At 47.1% G+C, this 22,005-nt stretch overlaps 1 protein-coding gene across 1 annotated transcript in view; it reads left to right on the top strand.

Annotated features, from left to right (window-relative positions):
- The first annotated feature begins 302 nt into the window (after positions 1-302).
- reps2 (RALBP1 associated Eps domain containing 2) overlaps positions 303-22,005 on the top strand; it is a 75,725-nt gene continuing 54,022 nt past the window's right edge. The window contains 2 exon segments of the mRNA XM_084309311.1: positions 303-643; positions 17,533-17,659. Coding sequence (XP_084165437.1) covers positions 464-643; positions 17,533-17,659 — 307 coding nt within the window. The 5' untranslated portion in view covers positions 303-463.

The raw sequence follows: 22,005 nt of genomic DNA, 5'->3' as shown, positions 1-22,005 counted from the left end.
TTGTACCCATTCTGCAATCTGTTAATAACGTTTTCAATCAATCAATCAATCAGTAGCCTAGCCTACTATGTAAAAATATATTTGGGTCACAGGAATTTCCCATTCTTACTATGGCAAATAATTAGTTATATATTAGAAGTCTTTGGGTCACACAACTGTAAAAAAAAAAAAAAAAAAAAAGCTGTGAATCCCTGCAGAAGTGGTGTGCTATTGTAATTGTATTGCAACACTGGCGCCCCCAAGTGGCGCATCGTGGTATGTGCTACAACATGCCATAATAGCCAGTAGTGGGGAAGGCAGTCTGCACAGAAGGAGCGTACAGTAGGCTTGTCGGTGGTGATTTTGCCCTCCTTTCGCCAAATCATTCATCCGATTTAATGTAACAAGATACGGCGTTTGGAAAATTTGGTGATTTGATAGGAAGTGCGTCCTGCTACCGCCGTGCCAATGCGTCCGTTCAGGAATGGATCAGGAATCCGGTGTGGCGTCTGGAGGGAATTTAATTTCCCTAAATGAAAATGAACAAAGATTTTACTCAGGTCTCCACAGTCTGTGCCAAGCTGACAGCTCAGGAAAACTATCGGCCAGCAAAGTCGGAGAGCTGTTTAAGGCGTCTCATCTGCCCCCTGAAGCCTTGCATCAAGTGAGTATACAGCCCTTCCACCACATCTGCCGCTTGCTTGACATATCACATACTGTAGTAAACTGCCGCGTGAGAACTGCGGCTGATGTACTGTATTATACATCCATGTGATGCAGCCTATAACACCTCGGTGTCTCGTTCTTGCGACCTTCACGATAATGTATGAATAGGCTACAGTTGACTATGATATAATATGCCAAAGTACTATGGTGTGTGTGTGTGTGTGTGTGTGTGTGTGTGTGTTCTATCTTTATGACGGAAAGTCATCACAGGTATGGTCCAATTCAATTTTGCGACAGTCCTCAAAATACTTTGATTTGGGCATTTATGTGAATGATATTCTGTTTATTTTATAATTTGAGGGGGGGAAAGTCCTCTCTCTCTCTCTCTCTCTCTCTCTCTCTCTCTCTCTCTCTCTCTCTCTCTCTCTCTCTCTCTCTCTCTCTCTCTCTCTCTCTCTCTCTCTCTCTCTCTCTCTCTCTCACACACACACACACACACTATACATTACTATATTTCTAAGGGAATACACTGACAACATTGATTCCCCGGTGGCGAATCTAACCATTGTTATCATCAAACTGGCAAATGAAAATGCTAAATCATTCATAGTCTATTGTACTGTTGCAGAAGAGTAGCCCAGGGGACCTAGCTTGGATTCAGTAAAGTTCTAATAGTTGTGCTCTACTTTCCCCATCTAAAACAACAGCGAGAGACAGTTTGCTGGAGCCATTATTATTATTATTATTATTATTATTATTATTATTATTATTATTATTATTATTATTATTATTATTATTATTATTATTATTAGTAGTATTATTATTAGTATGATTATTATTATTTTGTACCAAGTCGTTCTACACTTACGGACCTGTCACCAAGAATATCCAGGTCTTTCAGCTAGTCTTTCGCCCCACAAGTCAGCTTGCTCAGTGAAGCCTTCAGAACTGTATCTCATTATAGCCTGGGAGGGTTGACTCAAAACCCCAGCAAAACAATATCTACTATATGATAATAAGACTGACACTGTATTCCTCCTCTTAGTAGATACTTGTGAAAGGACCTGTTGACCTACATGGTACAGTGTGCTTAATTTTAATGACTGGATTTGTGAAAACTGAAAAGGCATCCAAAACAATATAACATTAGATACAATGGTTGCATCAGTCCCACCAATGGAACTAGTGAGCACCTAGACTAGAATCCTTCATTACAACGACTGAGCCGCCACAGAGAAGTGATGTTCTTTTGCAGCAACACACATGAACACAGCAGGCGGTGGTCCCGTTCACACCACACAGTGTCCCGAGGGGGTCCCTCCCAGTGATAGCAGCCTATTGTATCTCTGCGTGGTGTCAGGAAGTTTGGCTTGGAGCTCCGTTTCCTTCCTGTCCGGCCTGGCAGCCCATCGTAGCGGCGTGGGGGTGATTGACACACAGCCCTTTGAGCACCGCTAGCCCCCACTGCAGGAAGCCTGCAGGGTCACTCCTGGACCCAGCACTGACGCTTAGGTCATGCACGTCACATAGTGTCAGACGACTGTAAATACTGTCTCTGTTGTTAGGCTTACATGATGAGCCGGCAGTCACGGTATGATCAGACCGATGGGTCCTCCTTTTGCTGAGATCTTTTATAGCGTGTAAAGTCCAGGCTTGATGAGTCAAGTTATCATTTCAGAAGGTCTTTAAATACAGAGAAGGTACTGTTTCTGGGAAAACAACCAGGCATTGTCCCGCCTGGCTCTCTTATCAGAGTCGGCACAGAATGTCCTTGGGCAGACTTTCTGAAACAAAGTGCACACAGGATGTCTCCTGTACACTACAGGCTCCGAGCGGCTCCGGGTCCAAGAGATATACACCACTATTCATCCACTTCAAACACCTGGTGCTGACTCCCCTGGGTGTCTCCTTTACCAGGCTTTGATCAGATCATCAGGGACAAGATATGGACAGGTTTCTCTAGTAGCACATTAACAAAGAGTGTGTGGGGGGGGGGCTTTTTTGATGACATCTTCCTTGAAGGGGAAGATGAGGTTAATCTTTCAGTCGTCGTTATGGGAGCTACACAGGAACAATAAAAATACCCTTGACATACTGTTACTCTTATCAAGTGGGGACCCACCGTTTTACATTTACATTTTACATTTAATCATTTAGCTGATGCTTTTATCCAAAGCGACTTACAAATTGTGAACAACAAGTCACCAGGAGGGGTACATCTCTGGCAGCTAAGGGTCAGTGTGGCATCATTGTTCGTCAAATAGTATCGAACTTGAGTGTTACACTCTGAGTGCATAGTAGTATAGACATATTAGCATGATAGTAGTATAGTCTAAGTATAGTAGCATAGTAGTAGGGTACATAGTAGTAAAAAGACTAAGAAGGTTCGTTTACTTTTTTAAACTTCAGATATTGTTTGAAGAGAGGGCGGCTAGGTGGCGCAGTGGGCAAGGCGCTCGCCACCAACGCAGGATATGCTGGGTTTGAGCCCAGCTCTCTGCGTTGCTACCAGCTTGGCTGGTCGTTCATACTAATACAATTGGCAGTATTAGGGGGAGGGAAGCTGGTGGGTGGGGATCGGACGTTGTGGACAGCGACTCCTACAGGTCGGTTGGTGCGCCTGCGCAGTAGAATCAGGAAGCGACGGGGGCGGCGTGTCCCTCCCACGCAGACCCTCGCCGCTGAGAGATCGCGCTGTGCAGGTGAAAAGATGCAACGGCTGCTTCCTCGAGTACCAGAGGGGACACGTGATGCAAGGCTTCGTCCACATTGCAGCCGGCTTGTGGGAGGCATGGCCTAACAACGTTCGAGACAGGGGAGGGTAGAATTGGACAATACGAAATATTGTTTGAAGAGGTGTGTTTTTAGTCTACGGTTTCAGCTGTCCTGAGAAGACGCCACCACATTTGCTGCTATAACAGCAGGCAGCTTATATCCATACTGTAGGTCTAATTACTAATAATGTCAGGCACCTGTGGAAAACAGACTGGCCCACAACTTGTTCTGGGTCTCTGGACCCATAGTTTAAAATGTGATCAGATTAGATTCAAATGTATTGTCATCGTACAGAACAAGTGCAGTACAAGAAAAAGAAGTTGGCATCTAACCAGAGTGCAAGGTAACAGTGAAGTGCATTAACGATATACAGTGTGATTAAATTATCTACTGAGCAATATGCCAATCTGATGTATGTACAGTATTATTATGTACAGTGATACAAGTATAAATACATTATGGTAAGCCATCTGGTGAGCCAGACTATATATAGAGGTATATATGTAGTATACAGTGTGTGTATAAACAGGAATATATATATATATATATATATTCCTGTTTATACACACACTGTATACTACATATATATATATAAATAGGAATGTAGGAATCTGGGGGGGGGATACCGATATATATACGGTATACAGTATTATTGTACATGGCTATCATAGATACAGTGTTATATGGGTAGACTATAGGTTGTGGTAGGTAGGTATTTATGATTACAGTGTAAAGCAGTGGCAGTGAAGGCAGTAGATGGGTATAAAGAAACTGTCGTATAAGTAGATCAGAAGTAGGGCTGGGTATCGTTTGAACATTATCAATATCGGTGCCAATACCAATACCTGGGATACCGATACTATTTTCCGAGTTATGTGTGTTGCATGTGCTGTGTGAACCAATTGGAGGCTTTGTTACATGATTGACACTGATGAGATTAACTACTTAGGTATCGAAATGTGGTACCAAATGACAGTGTCGATAGTATTGAAGCAATTCGATCTATACCATAAAAGTATAGAATTTCGATACCCAGCCCTAATCAAAAGTATGCTGTATGCTGGCAAATATGGTAAAAAAAACAAAAAATATAATCTTGCGTTAGTTTTGACGATATAACGGCAGTTGAGGGTATTTCATTTTCCAGTACAAATTTGTACTGTCTTTTTCTTGTAATTCAATTGTCTCGCAGTTACATTATTTTACAAATGTCTTTTCTAATCCAATTTCTATCAGGAATTCTTTACAATACTGCTGCAATGTGCAAAAAAAAATGTACAACATTATTGTATATAATAGTTACATCTGCATGGATCCATGATGACATGACCTTAGGAAAAGGTTTACCCCCCAGACCTAATCTGAATGGTCAGATCCATGGAGAGAAGAGAGTCCTGTGTCTAACCCAAAGAGTTGTATTATATATGGGTGTTTGGGATGTACTGTAATAGCCATGGCTTTGTACTCCGAGCTGTCAAAGCACTCTGTGAAGCCAACTGGCTCCGTGCAGAAGCCAGGTCTCACGCTGCTTCTCACATGCCACACGGCAATGAAATCAATCGCTATGCTGATTACATGGGCTTAGAGCAAAGATTTTTGGTTATGCAGCTATTGACTTTAGTTTAGACTATCCTAACTGCCAACGGGGGCAAACCTTTCCCAGAGCCTCTTGCTACTGTTTCTAAACAGGATATTTCCTCCCCAACGACCATGTTGGACACAAAATAAAACCAGTTTTTGCGTCCTCTGGTAGACTGCTGATTGTTCTGTATCGTTAGTGGCTTAGCTTGGCATCGCCTTCTGCACTATCTCGCGTACGTGCACGCGTACTGAATAAACCACAAATGTACCTCTAATACCAGTATTAGTCTGACCACACCCCTCATCAGCTTACCTTCATAAGCAGGTGTGTGGTCACCTGCTCTCCTCCTTCTCGCTTTCACCACAAGGAAGAGGTGCCTCGGTAGATCCCCACACTTGACACCATGATGGAAGAAATTGGATTAGGAACAGCTTGGGAAACAAGGATACGTTGACATCATATCTTTATTTTCTTTCTCACTATTTTCGAGAAAATACGGCGATATTGTCTTCGTACTGGAGTGTCTAGAAGATGATGATCATTCTACAAACCCTCCACCGGTTTTTCGTATTGGGAGCACGCCGCTGCATGCTTCTCAACTGCAGTTCCTTGCTGTGTTTGTTGGGGTGAAACCTGTCAGGCCACAGCTGAACTGTCGGACATGCCGCTGTTGTGAGGAGCGGTGCGTTCCAGGTTGGGTGAGTAGTGTTTGCTGGCGGGCTCCACTTGTCTGTTAGTGCTATGGGGGCTACTAGACAAAGTTTATGGAAACCGGCCCCAGGCTAGGGTCCTTTGTTTAGCCGTCTAGGCGACAGAAGGCCTTGGTCTGGCGACCATTATAGTTTTAACTAGTGGGCCGCGACCATTGACACTGGTGATCCCTGTGTGTTCTGGACGAGTGGATTCTCTCTGTCACCGTGTTAAGACCCCATCTTTCATATCCAAATGAGAGTATTCCTTCACGAGGGGATATGTGCATGTAATGTGCGATAGCGGCAGATTCATGTTCAAAGTCAGCTATACAGGCCAGTTGGTACTGTGCTGATTCCGCCGGACGTGTTAATGTCACCGTTGTGAAGCGGTGTTGACGTCTTGTTTTCTCTTTTCTCTTAAAAAGTGAGGAGGGTTCAGAACGGCGGCCTGTCTGGGTGAGTGTTATGTCATTGTTTACATGTTCATAGCTTACGGTTAGCCGGTCGGTGGCCTGGCGCGGGGTAGCTTGGCTTCTCGCGCGCCGCCGGGAGCTCGCTCCTGATCGCGTGCGTCGTAGATCGGCGTCTCGCGAGCGGAAGCGATAGCACCCGAACGGTTGGGGCAGCCGTTAGCTTGATGCTATTCTGTTGAACGTGCTTTGATTTTTAACATGTTTTACACTCTTGACCACGACGTCATCCTTGACAGGGGATGTTCGTCAACCCTGCCTGAGCCTAGACGGGGATTGCGTCAACAAAGAGGGCTGTGTTCTACGGTGGCTTGTGACTGCACTTCGCTGATCTGCGTTCCGGGCAGGTACGGGGTTGGCCAGACCCTCATAACACGTCTTCTGGTTTTACCTTGCTAAATGTATTGTGAATGACGGTGTTTTTTCCCAAAACGTGTGTTGTTGCAATGCATTTGAGATACGTTGCGGGTTGTGTGTGAGCTGTTTTTGTCACTGGCAGTAGCTTCTCCGTGCAGGTCGTGATGTATTGATCTGGTTGTTGTGTGAGAAACATCATGGTGTTTATGTGTACCGTGTACTCACTACTAAGGCAACTAACCTATGAAGCTATGCTTGGTGACGAGTGAGTAAAAGAATGTTCTTTCTCAGACTGTAATGACAATGGACAGTGAGTTCACACATTAACAGGTTTTCCTGTTTTAACTGGCCGTATTGAGGGTAAAATAGGAGGATTGTGTTTTTCCCCCCCCGGTTCCCTGGGGACTTTATCACCTCCTATCAGACATGTTGTGCATTAATTGTGTCTTTTGTGTGGTAGGGATACGATGTAACTCTCAGCTTGATTGCTGAGGTTGTGCTAAATCTGCTGGAGAAACTTATTTCCTAAAGGGAAATTGGTTTGGTTGCTGTCATGTGTGCTTAGCAAGGCCTGTGGTCGATACTAATCAAGAATGATGTATTCTCTCATTGTGATGATGATGGGTTGTGTGTGTCATGTGACCTACAACTGGGTTGTACTGGCCACAGAAGCACATGTGTATGTTGGACCGGGGTTCTTTGAGCCCTCTCTATTCTGTGTTTTTCCTTAGTGAAAATCAGATAGCAGGTTAGCTCGTGCGCTGTGTGGAGCTGTGAAACGCTTCATAGAGCTGACTATGACTGTGTCATATTCTCTTTTTGTCGTTACGTCGTATCATGGGTGTGGGGTCGTAAAGGGGTGAACTGGTAACCTTTCCTCTCCCCATTGTTCTGTCGGTCAGGGGTACACCCCCTGTCCTTCAAGGTTCCCGTCACGTGGCGGTTCGGCACGTTACGGGGGGGGGGGGGGGGGGGGGGAGGGAGTTCCTGGTCCCACGGCCTGGTATATTGGGCGTGTGCACCGCAGGAATTCCCCCGCCATAGAGTACGTCACCGTGCGCGTCTCTGTTGGTAGGACTTCCGTGTGCTGTTCAGGTCCATGTGATGGATCTGTTTTCAGGGGGGGTGGTCAGGGCTCCTCCTCACCAAGCGCCTACTCAGGCCTTCTGTGAGTTCGGACTCCTTCTTCCATGTGATCCATGTGAGGAAGCCTCCATCAGAGTACAGAGCCTTCCTCCTCAGATTGTCAAAGTGAGTGGACCCTCTAGAAGGGTCCTTTTCTATTGTATGTATATTCGATTCAATTCGTTTATTGAGTGTGTATGGGTTCGGTGCCTCTTCCCCGGAGGCCCTAAAACCAGTTTTTTACATGGCTCAAGGTGCAATATATTCTTTTCAATCTGTACAGCTCGCATGGGAAGTCTCTCTGGGGATCCCCGTCTCTTTCCTATGGGAGGGTGGTGGGATGTAAAAATGTGAACATTTTTTACCCCGGCTGTGTAGACTGGGATACATACTGTTGATGCTTCCTTCTTTCTATTCCAGAAGTGTTGGAGTTAGGGAGTGTCACACCCCTCTTGTCGTTCCCCTGGGCGCCTTGGGGATTCAATGACAGGTCTAAATAGCCTGTTCATTGATGGGGGTGTGTCCCGACGCACGTATAGTGCTAGCTCGCTGTAAACAGGCGATTGACTGGCACGCCTTAGTTGCTTGTGGTTGAAACAGCGTTTTTATAAAGCAACTGAGATGGGGGTTTTTCCTCTTCCGGCGACCACATCCCATGACCTGGGTGGGTTGTCGACGGATCCTCGTTCATGTCTGGGGGATGATGACGGGATGGATCTGAACATATGTAGTGGGGTCTCACGCCCTTGGGGTGGGCCACCAGGCGCGGTTCGTCCCGACGTCTGGGTGGCGCCTTCTTTTCATGTTAAGATCAACACGCATATCTGCCCTTCTCCTGGAGTAGGCATGTCGGCGTGGTTAGGGCACGGGACTGGTTCTGGTCACGCTGGTCCAGATCAGTTGAACCCGTTGTCCGCCGGGGATGCAGATCTGCTGTTCTGGTACCCTGAGGGACTTGGGCTTTTTTCAGGGGGAAAAATGCCAGGTCGGTCTGGGTGTCACAGGGTTAAGCGCTATGGAGACCCTGGTTGGGTATGTTTTTACTCAGCACTGTCGTCATGGCTTACAGCCATGCCATTCTGTACGCGCTCGATCTCGTCGGATCTCGGCCGCTACACAGGTTGGTCCTGGTTAGTACTTGGTTGGGAGACCGCCGGGGAATACCAGGTACGGTGTGCTTAGGGGCTGGTTCTCCATTGTTTTTCGCTCCTCTCTCACGCATGGCGAAGAGGGGCCTGTGGGGGTGGTTTTTTGACCTCCTCTGGTGACCCTGTGCTTCCCGTACCGCCAGGCCCGGTCCGAAGTGATGTTTGCGACCCGTAGGCCTGGGTTAACCCTTTTTGGAAACTGAAACACTTGTACTGCGGTATAGCCGGTGTATACCCGCAGGTGTGTTTTGGAGTTTTTTCTTGAGGGGTTATAGGAACAACCACCGCATTGGGTAACACCGAGGTGGTTGATTCCCTGGTGTGTTGGAGCAGTGTCAACTCCCGGGTTCACCGGTTGAGGGTGCCCCTGCACGTTCATGACGTCTGCCAATCGTGTCAGCCTTCTCTGCCTCGACCCCTCTGGGTGGGGGTTGTTAAATGGAGGCTTGGTCATGCAACACCGCCAGCTTACGCTCCTTCCGCCGGGGCGGCTGTGTTCAGCTGTCCCCTCTGGCGCCTGTCTCGTCCGCAGTCTCCAGGCTAGGGTTAACAGCCTGTTGCCTGGTTTTTCCCCGGTGCGCTGCCTGCTTCCGTTGGTTAACCTTTTTTGTGTGCTTACGGCCATGCTGACTGCCTATTTTGCAGGGTCAGTGTGCCAGGCGGTGTACTATTGGGGGGACGGGGCCCGCTCGGCTTACTGGCCTGGTTGGTTCCGCCTGGGAATACCAGGTGCAGTAACTGAGGGGCCTTTGTCCGAATACGCTGGCGATGTGGGGGGCGGGGCACTACGTGCCCACCTGGTGGGGTCTTGATGCTGGCATCATGGACTTCTCCGGGCCCCCATTCCAGGGAGTCCAGTCCTTTTGGTGGGTCTGGGTCTTCCTTCGTGCTCCGCTGCTACGGCCTTGCCACGGGGTTGGGTTTGCCCTTGACCCCGTGATTCTGGGGGCAGTAACGAGGTTGTTCCTCCGTTCGTTCCCGGGTGGCATGCGGGTTGTGCGTGTGTGTAGTCGTGGGTCAAGCCACGGTCTGCTCACCCTGTGCGTTGAGTTGCTTGAGTGCCTCTTCGCACGGTCGGGTCCGTCGCCCTCCCGTGACGTCCCTAATAGGGGGGCTACCCTCCATTAGGGGGGGTCGGGGGGGCTCGGCCCTCCCTGTTCTGATGGTTTTGGGGGGCTGTCAGCGGGGTGTATTTGTCAGCCAAGTGGCTCCGCTTGGCCTCCCTTGTGCAGAAGGCGATGCCAAGCTAAGCCACTAACGATACAGAACGTTAGGTTATGACTATAACCAAGTTCTGTTAGTTAGGGGCGATGCTTGGCATCGGACGCCGCTGCAGCCCTTGTCCTCACCTTGTGGTGAAAGCTTGGGAAGGAGGAGAGCAGGTGACCACACACCTGCTTATGAAGGTAAGCTGATGAGGGGTGTGGTCAGACTAATACTGGTATTAGAGGTACATTTGTGGTTTATTCAGTACGCGTGCACGTACGCGAGATAGTGCAGAAGGCGATGCCAAGCATCGCCCCTAACTAACAGAACTTGGTTATAGTCATAACCTAACGTTCTAGTCAGAATCCATTTGCGCTGTTTGAAGCTGTGTGAACTTTGAACCTGAATCGAAGCAGATCCTTACCATATTTATACAATAACGCAACACGTCAAATGATGATACAATAATACAAAATACCTCAACCCTGAATAAAAAAAATACTTAAACTCAATTATCAACCAGGGTAAAATGGCCCTTGAATGTCTACGGTTGCACATGTTGAGTTTGAGTATTTCTGTACTGTTGCACAGGTTGAGTTTGAGTGTTTCTGTACTGTTGCACAGGTTGAGTTTGAGTGTTTCTGTACTGTTGTTGCACAGGTTGAGTTTGAGTGTTTCTGTACTGTTGCACAGGTTGAGTTTGAGTGTTTCTGTACTGTTGGACAGGTTGAGTTTGAGTGTTTCTATACTGTTGTTGGACAGGTTGAGTTTGAGTGTTTCTGTACTGTTGTTGGACAGGATGAGTTTGAGTGTTTCTGTTGTTGGACAGGATGAGGTTGAGTGTTTCTGTACTGTTGTTGGACAGGTTGAGGTTGAGTGTTTCTGTACTGTTGGACAGGTTGAGTTTGAGTGTTTCTGTACTGTTGGACAGGTTGAGTTTGAGTGTTTCTGTACTGTTGTTGGACAGGTTGAGGTTGAGTGTTTCTGTACTGTTGTTGGACAGGTTGAGTTTGAGTGTTTCTGTACTGTTGTTGGCAGGTTGAGGTTGAGTGTTTCTGTACTGTTGGACAGGTTGAGTTTGAGTGTTTCTGTACTGTTGTTGGACAGGATGAGTTTGAGTGTTTCTGTACTGTTGTTGGACAGGTTGAGGTTGAGTGTTTCTGTACTGTTGTTGGACAGGTTGAGTTTGAGTGTTTCTGTACTGTTGTTGGACAGGTTGAGGTTGAGTGTTTCTGTACTGTTGTTGGACAGGTTGAGTTTGAGTGTTTCTGTACTGTTGTTGGACAGGTTGAGGTTGAGTGTTTCTGTACTGTTGGACAGGTTGAGTTTGAGTGTTTCTGTACTGTTGTTGGACAGGATGAGTTTGAGTGTTTCTGTACTGTTGTTGGACAGGTTGAGGTTGAGTGTTTCTGTACTGTTGTTGGACAGGTTGAGTTTGAGTGTTTCTGTACTGTTGTTGGACAGGTTGAGTTTGAGTGTTTCTGTACTGTTGTTGGACAGGTTGAGTTTGAGTGTTTCTGTACTGTTGGACAGGTTGAGTTTGAGTGTTTCTGTACTGTTGTTGGACAGGTTGAGGTTGAGTGTTTCTGTACTGTTGGACAGGTTGAGTTTGAGTGTTTCTGTACTGTTGGACAGGTTGAGTTTGAGTGTTTCTGTACTGTTGGACAGGTTGAGTTTGAGTGTTTCTGTACTGTTGTTGCACAGGTTGAGTTTGAGTGTTTCTGTACTGTTGTTGGACAGGTTGAGGTTGAGTGTTTCTGTACTGTTGTTGGACAGGTTGAGGTTGAGTGTTTCTGTACTGTTGCACAGATTGAGGTTGAGTGTTTCTGTACTGTTGTTGGACAGGTTGAGGTTGAGTGTTTGGAATGCATTTGCGCTGCAGTCATCGCTGCCATAGTGTAGGCTATATAGTGAGTGACAGCTTCAGTATGATTAATGAGTTGAGAGATCCGAGTGAGGAACCTGTCTGGCTGAGCAGGGTTCAGCCAGATACCCTAGATAGATACCTCAGCATGATTACTCTTCTGAAGGCAACCGAGATCTACTGTGATGATGTCACATATCTCCCAGGTCTAGTAGAGGCCATATTACCAACAACAATAGATCAAGCATTGATCATTGTTGCTGTATACGGGTCACACATCTTTCTTCTAGTGATTGACCAATTAATCATGCCGATATTTAACATTTTGAGTTGATTGGCATCTAAGCAGATACATCTTGCATTTGTGTGCTTCCATTTCTCTCTCTCTCCCTCTCTCTCTCTGTGTGTGTGTGTGTGTGTGTGTGTGTGTGTGTGTGTGTGTGTGTGTGTGTGTGTGTGTGTGTGTGTGTGTGTGTGTGTGTGTTTGCGTGTTTGCGCTTCAATACACCAAGCTACCTTGGCAGTTGGCACAGTGTTTAATGAGAGATTGTAGTTGATTCATGAGACAGAATCTCCACTCTATCACATTGCTGTCACCCCCGATGTTAGTTAGCAGGCTGTGCGAGTGAACAATTTAAAATAAGTGCACCGCAGAGACAAGAGTGCAGCAAACTTAACACTTTCCACGCCAGACCCGATGATAGTCGGGTTAACTCGCCGAACGTTCAGCGCCAGACCCGAGTATAGTCGGGTTTTGGCAGTTTTTTCTTTTATTCGATATTTCTATTCATTATCCATCCAGGGAACCTGGTGTTATCATAGGGAATGAGTCTGAGATTGCAAAAGTCCAATACCGCCGCCTGGTAGGATGCGGCCGGTATTGCACATCCTTTGAAACTCTGTGTCTTGGGCTGTGCGTCGATTATATTGGTCCGGGCGGACTTTTCCATGTCGGGCAAGGGGAGCGGTTGTCCCGATCGGCTTGAGGAGCGTCAAATGCTCCAGATGGATGATGTATGGCGGATTATATTGGCGACTCGATCGACACCAATACTGGGACTCGCAATCAGATAATTGGAATATTCTTTTTGGGGCAGATCCTAGTCAAGGTAAGGGCTATATGATATCAATCTTGCGTTGATCAAAGCATGCCTTCATTGCGATCCGAGTGTATGTGTGTAACGCTAGTCCATAACATATTCCGTTGGTGACGATCAAAGCATAAAAAAACGACCCCCCCCCCCCCACCCTTTCATGCATTCATGATGGAACATAATACCTATCATATGCATTTGATTTTTTTATTGTAGCGTGTGTAGGGACGGAACGCCAATGCATTTAGTATAATACACGTTGGGGGCTATTACCAGCCTCCCATGAATTACCCTAAAACCATACTTATATTCACCACGGTATAAAACAGGAATGTATGGATGAAAAGATGATTTCTTTTTCACATATTGAATGATAGATACTCGATGTCAAATGGGCAATAGTATTGTATCCATAGTTATAATATATAATATAGTTATAGCCCTGCAAACACCGCCACGTATTCCTATACTTTAAAGCGTTGGCCTTTCAACCACACAGTACACACTACAGCGCCCTCTGGCGCTGAATGAGTTAAGCAAACAGACAATAACATTACTGTTAAATAAATATTTATTTAAAATCAGCAAATTTGTGTCTCGTTTGTTATTATTATAAAATTGTTGTATTTTATTAGATGCAAAAGAAAACATATCTGCATTATCTGTCGGCCATCGGCCGCCTTGCTCTATAGTTATAGTTATACTACCATAATAACAAATTGTTTTGAATAATTGATGTGTTATCTCAACTATTAATGTTATTGATGCAATTTACTATCAAGGAGATAATGACAGATAGCGGCTGGGTGGCGCAGCGGAGATTGTGCTCGTCACCAATGCAAGAGACTCCGGTCTCGAATCCGGGTGTCAGCATTGCCTCCGGCTTGGGCCGGCCGTCATACTGGCTCAATTGGCAGAGCCAGCGGGTGGAAGTTGATGGGTGGTAATCTGGACGTTGTGGACAGCGACTCCTACAGGTCGGTTGGGGACGCCTGCACAGCAGAGACAGGAAATAGCGGGGGTAGTGTGAGCCTCGCACACGTTACACCTCGCCAATGAGAGTCCGTGCTGGCAGGTGAAAAGATGTGACAGGCTGCCTCCTCGTGTACCGGAGGGGACACGTGATGCAAGGCTTTTATCCTCCATACAACCGACCAGTGGGGGGCATATGCGAGCAACGCTCAAGACAGGGGAGGGTGAGAATTGGAAACACAAAATTGGGATGGGAGAAAAATAGAAAAAAAATAAGGAGAAAAAAAGTGGAGAAAAAAAATCTTTACAGACGTCTCCCGCGTCAAATTCATCGCAACCTTCTTAAGAAATGTGTCTGATATATCTAGTTGTATATAATATGCAGTCCATTTACTATTTAGTTGTTCAACTGCAATTTCCAGAATGTAAACTATTACTCCTGAGTTACAAATTAAAGGTTGACCTTCACAACAATGGTGGCGTATTTTTTGGCTCTCAGAGGCCGGTGTTTACTGTGTACACGTTGTATACAGTACACAACAGCTTTTGGTTTTTTTCACATCCTCTTCCCAAAATAAGCTGCTATTAGCCCTGAGGATATAGACCTGACTCTCCGGCCTCCACTGGTGCTACTAAAAACAATCCCAACAGTCCTTGTCTGGTGACCTTAGCCAAAATCACCATTACTGATAGATCCTTGACCTTCTAAAACCTTTCACTGGGTCCCCGGAGTGACTCCATGCACGGGCCCAGCTATGTAGGCAAGGGGGAAATACTAGTTGTTATGATTCTTTTGTCTCGCTCTCGGAGCTGTTGAATGAATGCAATGCAGGTCAAGCAGAAATAATTTCTAATAAGCGGTGAAGGGGATCTGAGCCACCCTACCCCCTACAACCTCATTAGACAATGGGTATTAACAGCACTGCTGTCATTCTGAGCCATACCCATGTCATATCTCCCCCCACACATACCAGCGAACGCTCCTCTCTATTCGCACTCCTGTGTGAATCCAGAAGAAGCACGTTTATGCTGTTCTGTACTATATTGAGCTGCACTGGGGGGAGGGGGGGGGAGTATTTTGTTTTGGACTTTCCCTTGACTGGAATTCTTGGATCTTGCTTGTTTATGAAATAACTTCATCAGCATTAGTTGATCCACTTGAATCCTTTGTTGCCAGGGGAAGAGTACAAGGTTTGCTCTATCTGATGACCCGTGTTCTGCCAGACTCCACTGGCGTCTCTCAACAAAGTCAGTCTTTTTTTAGGATCAGTTGTCCTTAACAACATGGCCTCCGTACTCTTGTTACAGAATTGACTCAGCAGTAAGACATTTTCGCAAGAGGCCGTATTTCCTCCTTCTGGGTAAACAACAATATTGATTCTGTCTGTGTACCAAGGGCCTAGTTCCTCACCGGGACAGATGACGAAGGAGGACAGAAGGCTGCCAGTGAAATGATGGTGCATCTTTTGGCATTCGCTGCTTATAAGAATTTATGGGATTAATGTTCTAGTACAGTATAATCCTCAGCTTCGCCTCAATGAGAACCTCTGCTCTCTCCGTAGACTAGATTCAGAATTAACTGGTTCCTTCCTCACAATCAACGTGTGATGAATAGGGTTGGGCATCGTTTGGATTTGAACGATTCCGATTTCGATTCTCCATTTCGATTCCTGTTCTAAACGATTCTCGATTCCGATTCTTTGAGGTGCAGGACAAAACAGGTCACATCTTATTTCGCAGGAGTTTTTTTTTTTTTTTTATCTTTTATTTTCTTCATACTATTCACATTGTCAGTTGACTTGATACAGTATAATTTGGTTGCTGTACTGTAACTAAGTAAAAAAAAATAAAAATTACTTTTTTTAAGAATCGAAATTCAGAACCGGTTCTCGGTGCCCAACCCTAGTGATGAATGTTCATTTAGTAAAACATGGGATTTAATTGTAGGCCTACAGTGAGAGTTTAGTACCATCAGCACATCTTCACCCATTTTCTACTTCAACCCAGTTATCGTGGGATTGTTTTTGATTGGATTCTATGAATGTGCCTGTTTCAGTTATCATCACTCAACACTTAAACTAGCTTCTGGGCGGAAAAGAACAATAGCAGTTTATCCAAAGTTCTGTTAGTGTTTGTAATGGATCAGATATGTCATGATATGTCACTCTCTTCCAGTTCCCTGTATACTTAATAATAATAAATAAATAAAAAATGTAACCTTTATTTAACCAGGAAAAAGTCTCATTGAGATTAAACATTTCTTTTACAAGAGTGTCCTGGCCAAGATAGGCAGCAGCACAATTACAATTTCACATTTACAGACGAAAACTATTTAAAAAACAAACATATAGCCATTAAAACAAAAACAAGGACAATTCACAGAACCATTTATAGTCAGTCAAAACATCTGCAGCCAGATGTGCTGGATTCCATATCGCATAATAACTCAGCATACAGTTAAGAACTGTATGTATAAAGTATAAAGTTAGAAGTGTGAACTCTCAATTAAAAAATGCTTGTTTATTTTGTTAAACAGATCAGCAGAGTCATTTTGAGAGATAATCATTCCTAATATGTTTGGGGGAATTCTCCTGAACTGTCCTGCATAATCATAAGCTTCTTTACTCCGCCATCTTTCTTCAATCAAAAGGGCTCTGTTATTATATAAAGGGAGGGATCACACTGTGCAGCCTCCATGTCTTCCAGGGTGGTTCTGTCAGATGACCCGTTTCCATTACACACATACCAAGTGGAAAAGATGACATATGCAGGCTGATCTGTACCCTTTTCATAATACTTTCATAATACCTTTTTTTTTGTATCCACTTTTTCTCCTCTTTTTCTATTTTTCTCCCATCCCAATTACCCGCTGTGCCAATTCTCCCCTTCCCTGTCTTGAACGTTGCTCGCATATGCCCCCCACTGGCCGGTTGTAGGGAGGATAGAAGCCTTGCATCACGTGTCCCCTCCGATACACGAGGAGGCAGCCTGTCACATCGTTTCACCTGCCAGCGTGGACTCTCATTGGCGAGGTGTAACGTGTGGGAGGCTCACACTACCCCCGCCATTTCCTGTCTCTGCTGTGCAGGCGTCCCCAACCGACCTGTAGGAGTCGCTGTCCACAACGTCCAGATTACCACCCATCGACTTCCACCCGCTAACTCTGCCAATTGAGTTAGTATGACGACTGGCCCAAGCCGGAGGGAACGCCGACAGCCGGAGTCGAACCCGGTGTCTCTTGCATTGGTGACGAGCGCAATGTCTGCTGTGCCACCCAGCCGCCCATACTTTCATAATACCTTATAGCCTTAAAGGTGTTCATTTGTGAAGCTAGTTATATTCTAGGCCTGCTAACATTGCTTTGGGACAACATGAGAGGTATTAGCAACAGCATAGAAAGCTAACGTCTGTCTCAGTTAAAACACTGATTATGCTCCACCCTGTATGGCTCACATAACCTGTTTGGACAAACAAACTCTGGAAACCGCACTGGGATTTTAATTGACTTGTCCATTCACAACAGGCGTCGCCCTTTGACTGATGCAATGAGAGTTGTTATTATTATTATTATTATTATTATGGACTCTCGTCTCCCCTTACAGATCACTGAGGTGTGTGGAGCGAAGAGGCTGGGGTACTTTGGCACGGCACAGTTCTACGTGGCTCTGAAGTTGCTAGCCGCTGCCCAGTCTGGTCTGCCTGTCTGCCTGGAGAGTGTGACCACCACCAGTAAGTCCGCTGCTCGGGGTGGCGGAGGCGTCTTGTGAGAGAGGAAAAGTGGATCAAGGGCTTATCCTAACATACCAGGATTTGGTCTAATCTGGCTGTAAGGGGAGTCGCGTGGAAAGGGATAAGTGGGTTTGCCCTGATTGCAAGTTTGCACACACAAAATCAATCGGACCCTCTAAAAAACATGTTTGTCCGTGGTTTAGCACGTGGCCAATCAATGGATTATCATCAAAACAAGTCATTTAAAAATTCTTCATGTATGATTTGCCCGGGTATGTTTGGCGGTGTTTCATTACTTCAGAGAGAAGTTGTTAAAGAAGCCCATTGCTATTAACACTTTCCTGCCAAATCCGTTCCAAAGTACCAAAGGTCACCACGGCTCAGGAAGCCATCAGTCAGATGTGATTGATGATTCACCCTCTCATATCATTGTACATAGGGAGGTATAGTCTGACGTCGCTTTGGACTGCCCGTGAGGTCCACCCATATAGGGATTTATCATTGGGTAAATGGATTATCGGCTATTGTAACAATTCTGCCTCATGCATGTTGAAAAGCTTTCCATTTTTGCACAAAACGAGTTCCCTTCTATCACTAACATTATTGTTTAAGCATTTTTGGTTGAAATACAATTCTGCGCTTTTTTTTACGATTAATTGCGAATATTTTCATGTTGAGCTATAGATTGAGGATGAATACGCACAGAAAGGTACACCATGCAAATGTTAATGCTTTATTTGTTTTAAACGAAATTATTTAGAAATGGTCAATGGGGAATTACATTGCGTTTTCAAGATGGTGGACCGGCCGGAAACAGCAATAACGTAACCACTACACCTCCCTATTAGGGCTGTCACTTTTCTTTGCAAAATGCAAGTTCAAATGAACCCTTTCACTACCACAGCACAGAAGGTTATATTATCGTACTTGGCCATCGCGTCCCGCTCTTAAGCCTATCGAGATATACCTCATCTCATGTACCTACTGTACTCCATCAACGAAAACAAAAATACGCCCATCACCTGCCGGGCCCCGCCCCTATTTAGGCGTACTCTATAAGATACTCGGCATGGTCACCAAACACTCTTCCTCTATTTTCGCTTCCATCATAACGGTCGCAAGACGCCTTATGTAACTAGTGCTATGAAAAGATTAGAGAAATTGCGTAATGTTGAAAGTTTACCGGAGGTTTGCTTACCCCTGGAATCTTCGGGCATGTTTCAGCGACACGTCGGGCCTATTCTGATGTTTCCTCGTCTGGTGGCAGCAGGACAAGGAGCAGCGTGCAAGGTTTGGCTATCGAACCGGCTTGTACACAGGTAGGCCCTGTGTCATCAGGCATTGATGTTGGTGTTAGTAATGCTGTGGAGTGTGTTTCGGCGCCAGGGGCGGGGTGGCTTGGTGAACGTTCCACTGCAGTGGACGATTTCCTGGCTATCCTGGAGCATGCTGCTTACACTAATGCTACTAATGCTACTGCTAATGCTAATGTTGATGCTGAAATGGGTCGTTGTTCTAATATTCCCCGCCGCGGGACGTTGCCGCTTTTCCCTCCTCTTGCCCGGTTCATTGATGAAGGTCAGTCGGTTGCTAATGTGGGGGGTTTCGCTGAGTCTTATTTACCTTTTTTACGGGTAAAAGGGCTAACAACAGGGTGCAGGCCGGGTGTACCGTGGCTACGTAGCCAGGTAGCTTTGATCCTGTGCCCCGGCGGGGATGAACGATGTCCCACCTGGCCGATGCTTGAGAGCGAATCGGCTCGGAGGGTGGCAGTATGGACGGATGAGTGGTATACTGCTGCAGGATGGTTTGTAGCGGCGGCCAGTGTTATGGCTCAGCTGTCTATTTTCCTATCCACATTGGCGTCGGGTAGTGGGGCTATGGGTCCAGCCGACATTGTAAACATGTTGCATGTTTGTGGTGTTATAGAGATCTTGACTCAGTCGCAAGCTATAACTGCGGGGAGGATTAGGATGCTATCAACGTTTGTTATTAGGCATGTCTGGTTGGAGCACTCTCCTCTTGGGGAAGAGGATATGTTTTCTCTCCTCACGACTCCTTTTTCCACGGAAGGACTTTTTGGTCGTTCTGTGGAGGCGCAGGCGGTTGTTGATCTGGGTCCCACACCGCCTCACGCTGTGCAGCCAGAGGTTGGAGCACGGCCTCGCCAACGACTGTGGCGAGGCCCTCGACAGGCGGCCATGTTTCCCCCGCCAGTGGTACCCTGGGCGGAGAGTCAACGGGGATCCACAAGGCCGACAGCCTTGGCGGCCGAGGGATCGGCCATTTTGGGTGTATTCGGCTTGGATAAAACAAGCCGTCGTCATTCTGCCGCGAGCAGCCCGCTCCCCGTTCAATCCTCTCTCCGTTACCCACGGAAGCGGGGCTCTGATCGTTTTCCTTTGGCTGCGGGCCGCGAACCTTCTTTGAAGCGCATGCGGCCCCACTTTTCACTTCTCATGGGGACAGGGGCTGACACCCAGTTGATGGCTGAGCCTGGGTCTGTCCGTGAGAATGTTGTGCTGTCGCGTGGCTCCTGCACCACATGTTGTGTGATGGGTGCGCCTGGTGTTACGGCTGCCACTAGCTACAGTGGTCAGCAGGGGGACTCGAGGCCTCTTCTGTTGAATGCACAGCAAGGGTTACCCCGGCCTCGCCTTCGCCAGGCGGGGTGTCACGCTGACGCCTCCCACTCCCGTGAGAGCGGCAGTGGTCTGCAAAGAAGAGGCGAGCGTGATTTGGGTGATAGCAATATCACTGCAGGGCTACGGCGTGTAGGAGCCCATGGGGTCCTCATGCCTTGCGTGTCTAGCTGTAGAACAACTCCTCAGCATGCGCTAGAGGGGTGTTCAGGGGGGGGGTGTGTGTCAACCAGTTTGATGACAGCTTCTCCCGTATCAAACCGGCCCTTTCTGTCGGGGTCCCCCCTTGGGTGCGTCGCACAGCGGGAGGGACCGGGCCAACTATCTACTGTTCCTTGCGGCCCAGCGTCAGTTGACGGCGGGTGCGCTGTGGGATTATTTTCACATATGGCGACAAGAATGCCGTTTGGAGGGGTGGATAGAGAGAACGTTGAGGGAGGGGCTTGTTTTGCAGTTCGCACAACCCCACCCTCCGTTCTCAGGTTTGGTGCCGACCCTATTGTCAGGGTCAGAAGCAGTGACAGCCCTGGCCGACGAGATCCAATCTCTGTTGGCGAAGCAGGCCGTAATCGTGGTCCCGAGAGAGGACGAGATGTCAGGTGTCTACTCCCGTTATTTTCTGGTGCCCAAGAAAAAGGGGGGGGGTCAGACCTATACTGGATCTGTCCGCGTTCAATCGGTTGATTGTAGCGAGACCATTCAGGATGTTGACCGTCAAACTCCTTCTGCTTGCTGTCAGAAGGGGAGACTGGTTCACCTCCATAGACCTGAAGGATGCGTATTTTCACATCCCGATTTTCCCTCCTCACAGGAAGTTCCTGCGGTTCCTGTTTCAGGGCGTAGCGTACGAGTACCAGAGGTTGCCGTTCGGCTATTCTCTGGCTCCCCGCACATTCACCAAGTGCATAGCGACTGCGCTGGAGCCTCTACGTCGTCGGGGAATACGGGTTCTATTCTATCTTGACGACATTCTACTCCTCAGTCGTTCGGAAGAGGTTGCCAGGTCTCATACCAGGCTGGTGGTGGAATTCCTCACCAGGCTGGGTTTTGCTGTGAACTGGAAGAAGAGTACGCCTCTTCCCAGTCAACAGGTGGAGTACTTGGGCTTGACGCTGAGGTCAAGGCCCATGGTTGTAACCCTCTCGGAGCAGTGGCGGGTGTCTATCCTTCACACGCTCAGGGGTTTCCGTCTGGGAGGGACGGTCACGGCGCTGCAAGTGATGCGCCTGCTCGGTATGATGGCATCTGCTCACATGGTGGTTCCTCTTGGCCTCCTCTTCATGAGGAGGATACAGAGGTGGTTTTTCTCTATGGGAATAGATCCGGTGAGGGACAAATGGAAACGGTTGACGGTTCCTTTGTCGATATGGGGAAATCTCGCCCATTGGAGGAGGCTGGGTATCCTCACCATTGGGGTTCCCATGGGCAGCAGGCGCTCACACGTCACAGTCTTCACCGACGCCTCTCTCAGGGGTTGGGGAGGGACGTGTCAGACCAACGCAGTGGGGGGCAGCTGGACGAAGGTCCATGCTGGCCCGTCTACCCCGCACATCAATGTGTTGGAATTGAAGGCGGTCCTCCTGGTCCTCAAACGGTTCGACCACCTGGTGGTAGGCGAGCACGTTCTGGTCAGAACGGACAGTATGACGGCAGCGGCGTATATCAACAGGCAGGGTGGGACTCGTTCCATCCGCCTGCACCGGG

This window comes from Notolepis coatsorum (genome assembly GCF_963971535.1).
Source record: "Notolepis coatsorum genome assembly, chromosome: 2".
Lineage (NCBI taxonomy): Eukaryota > Metazoa > Chordata > Actinopteri > Aulopiformes > Paralepididae > Notolepis > Notolepis coatsorum.
Note: the sequence above shows the minus strand (reverse complement) of the source record. Positions and strands in the feature narration are given on the sequence as shown.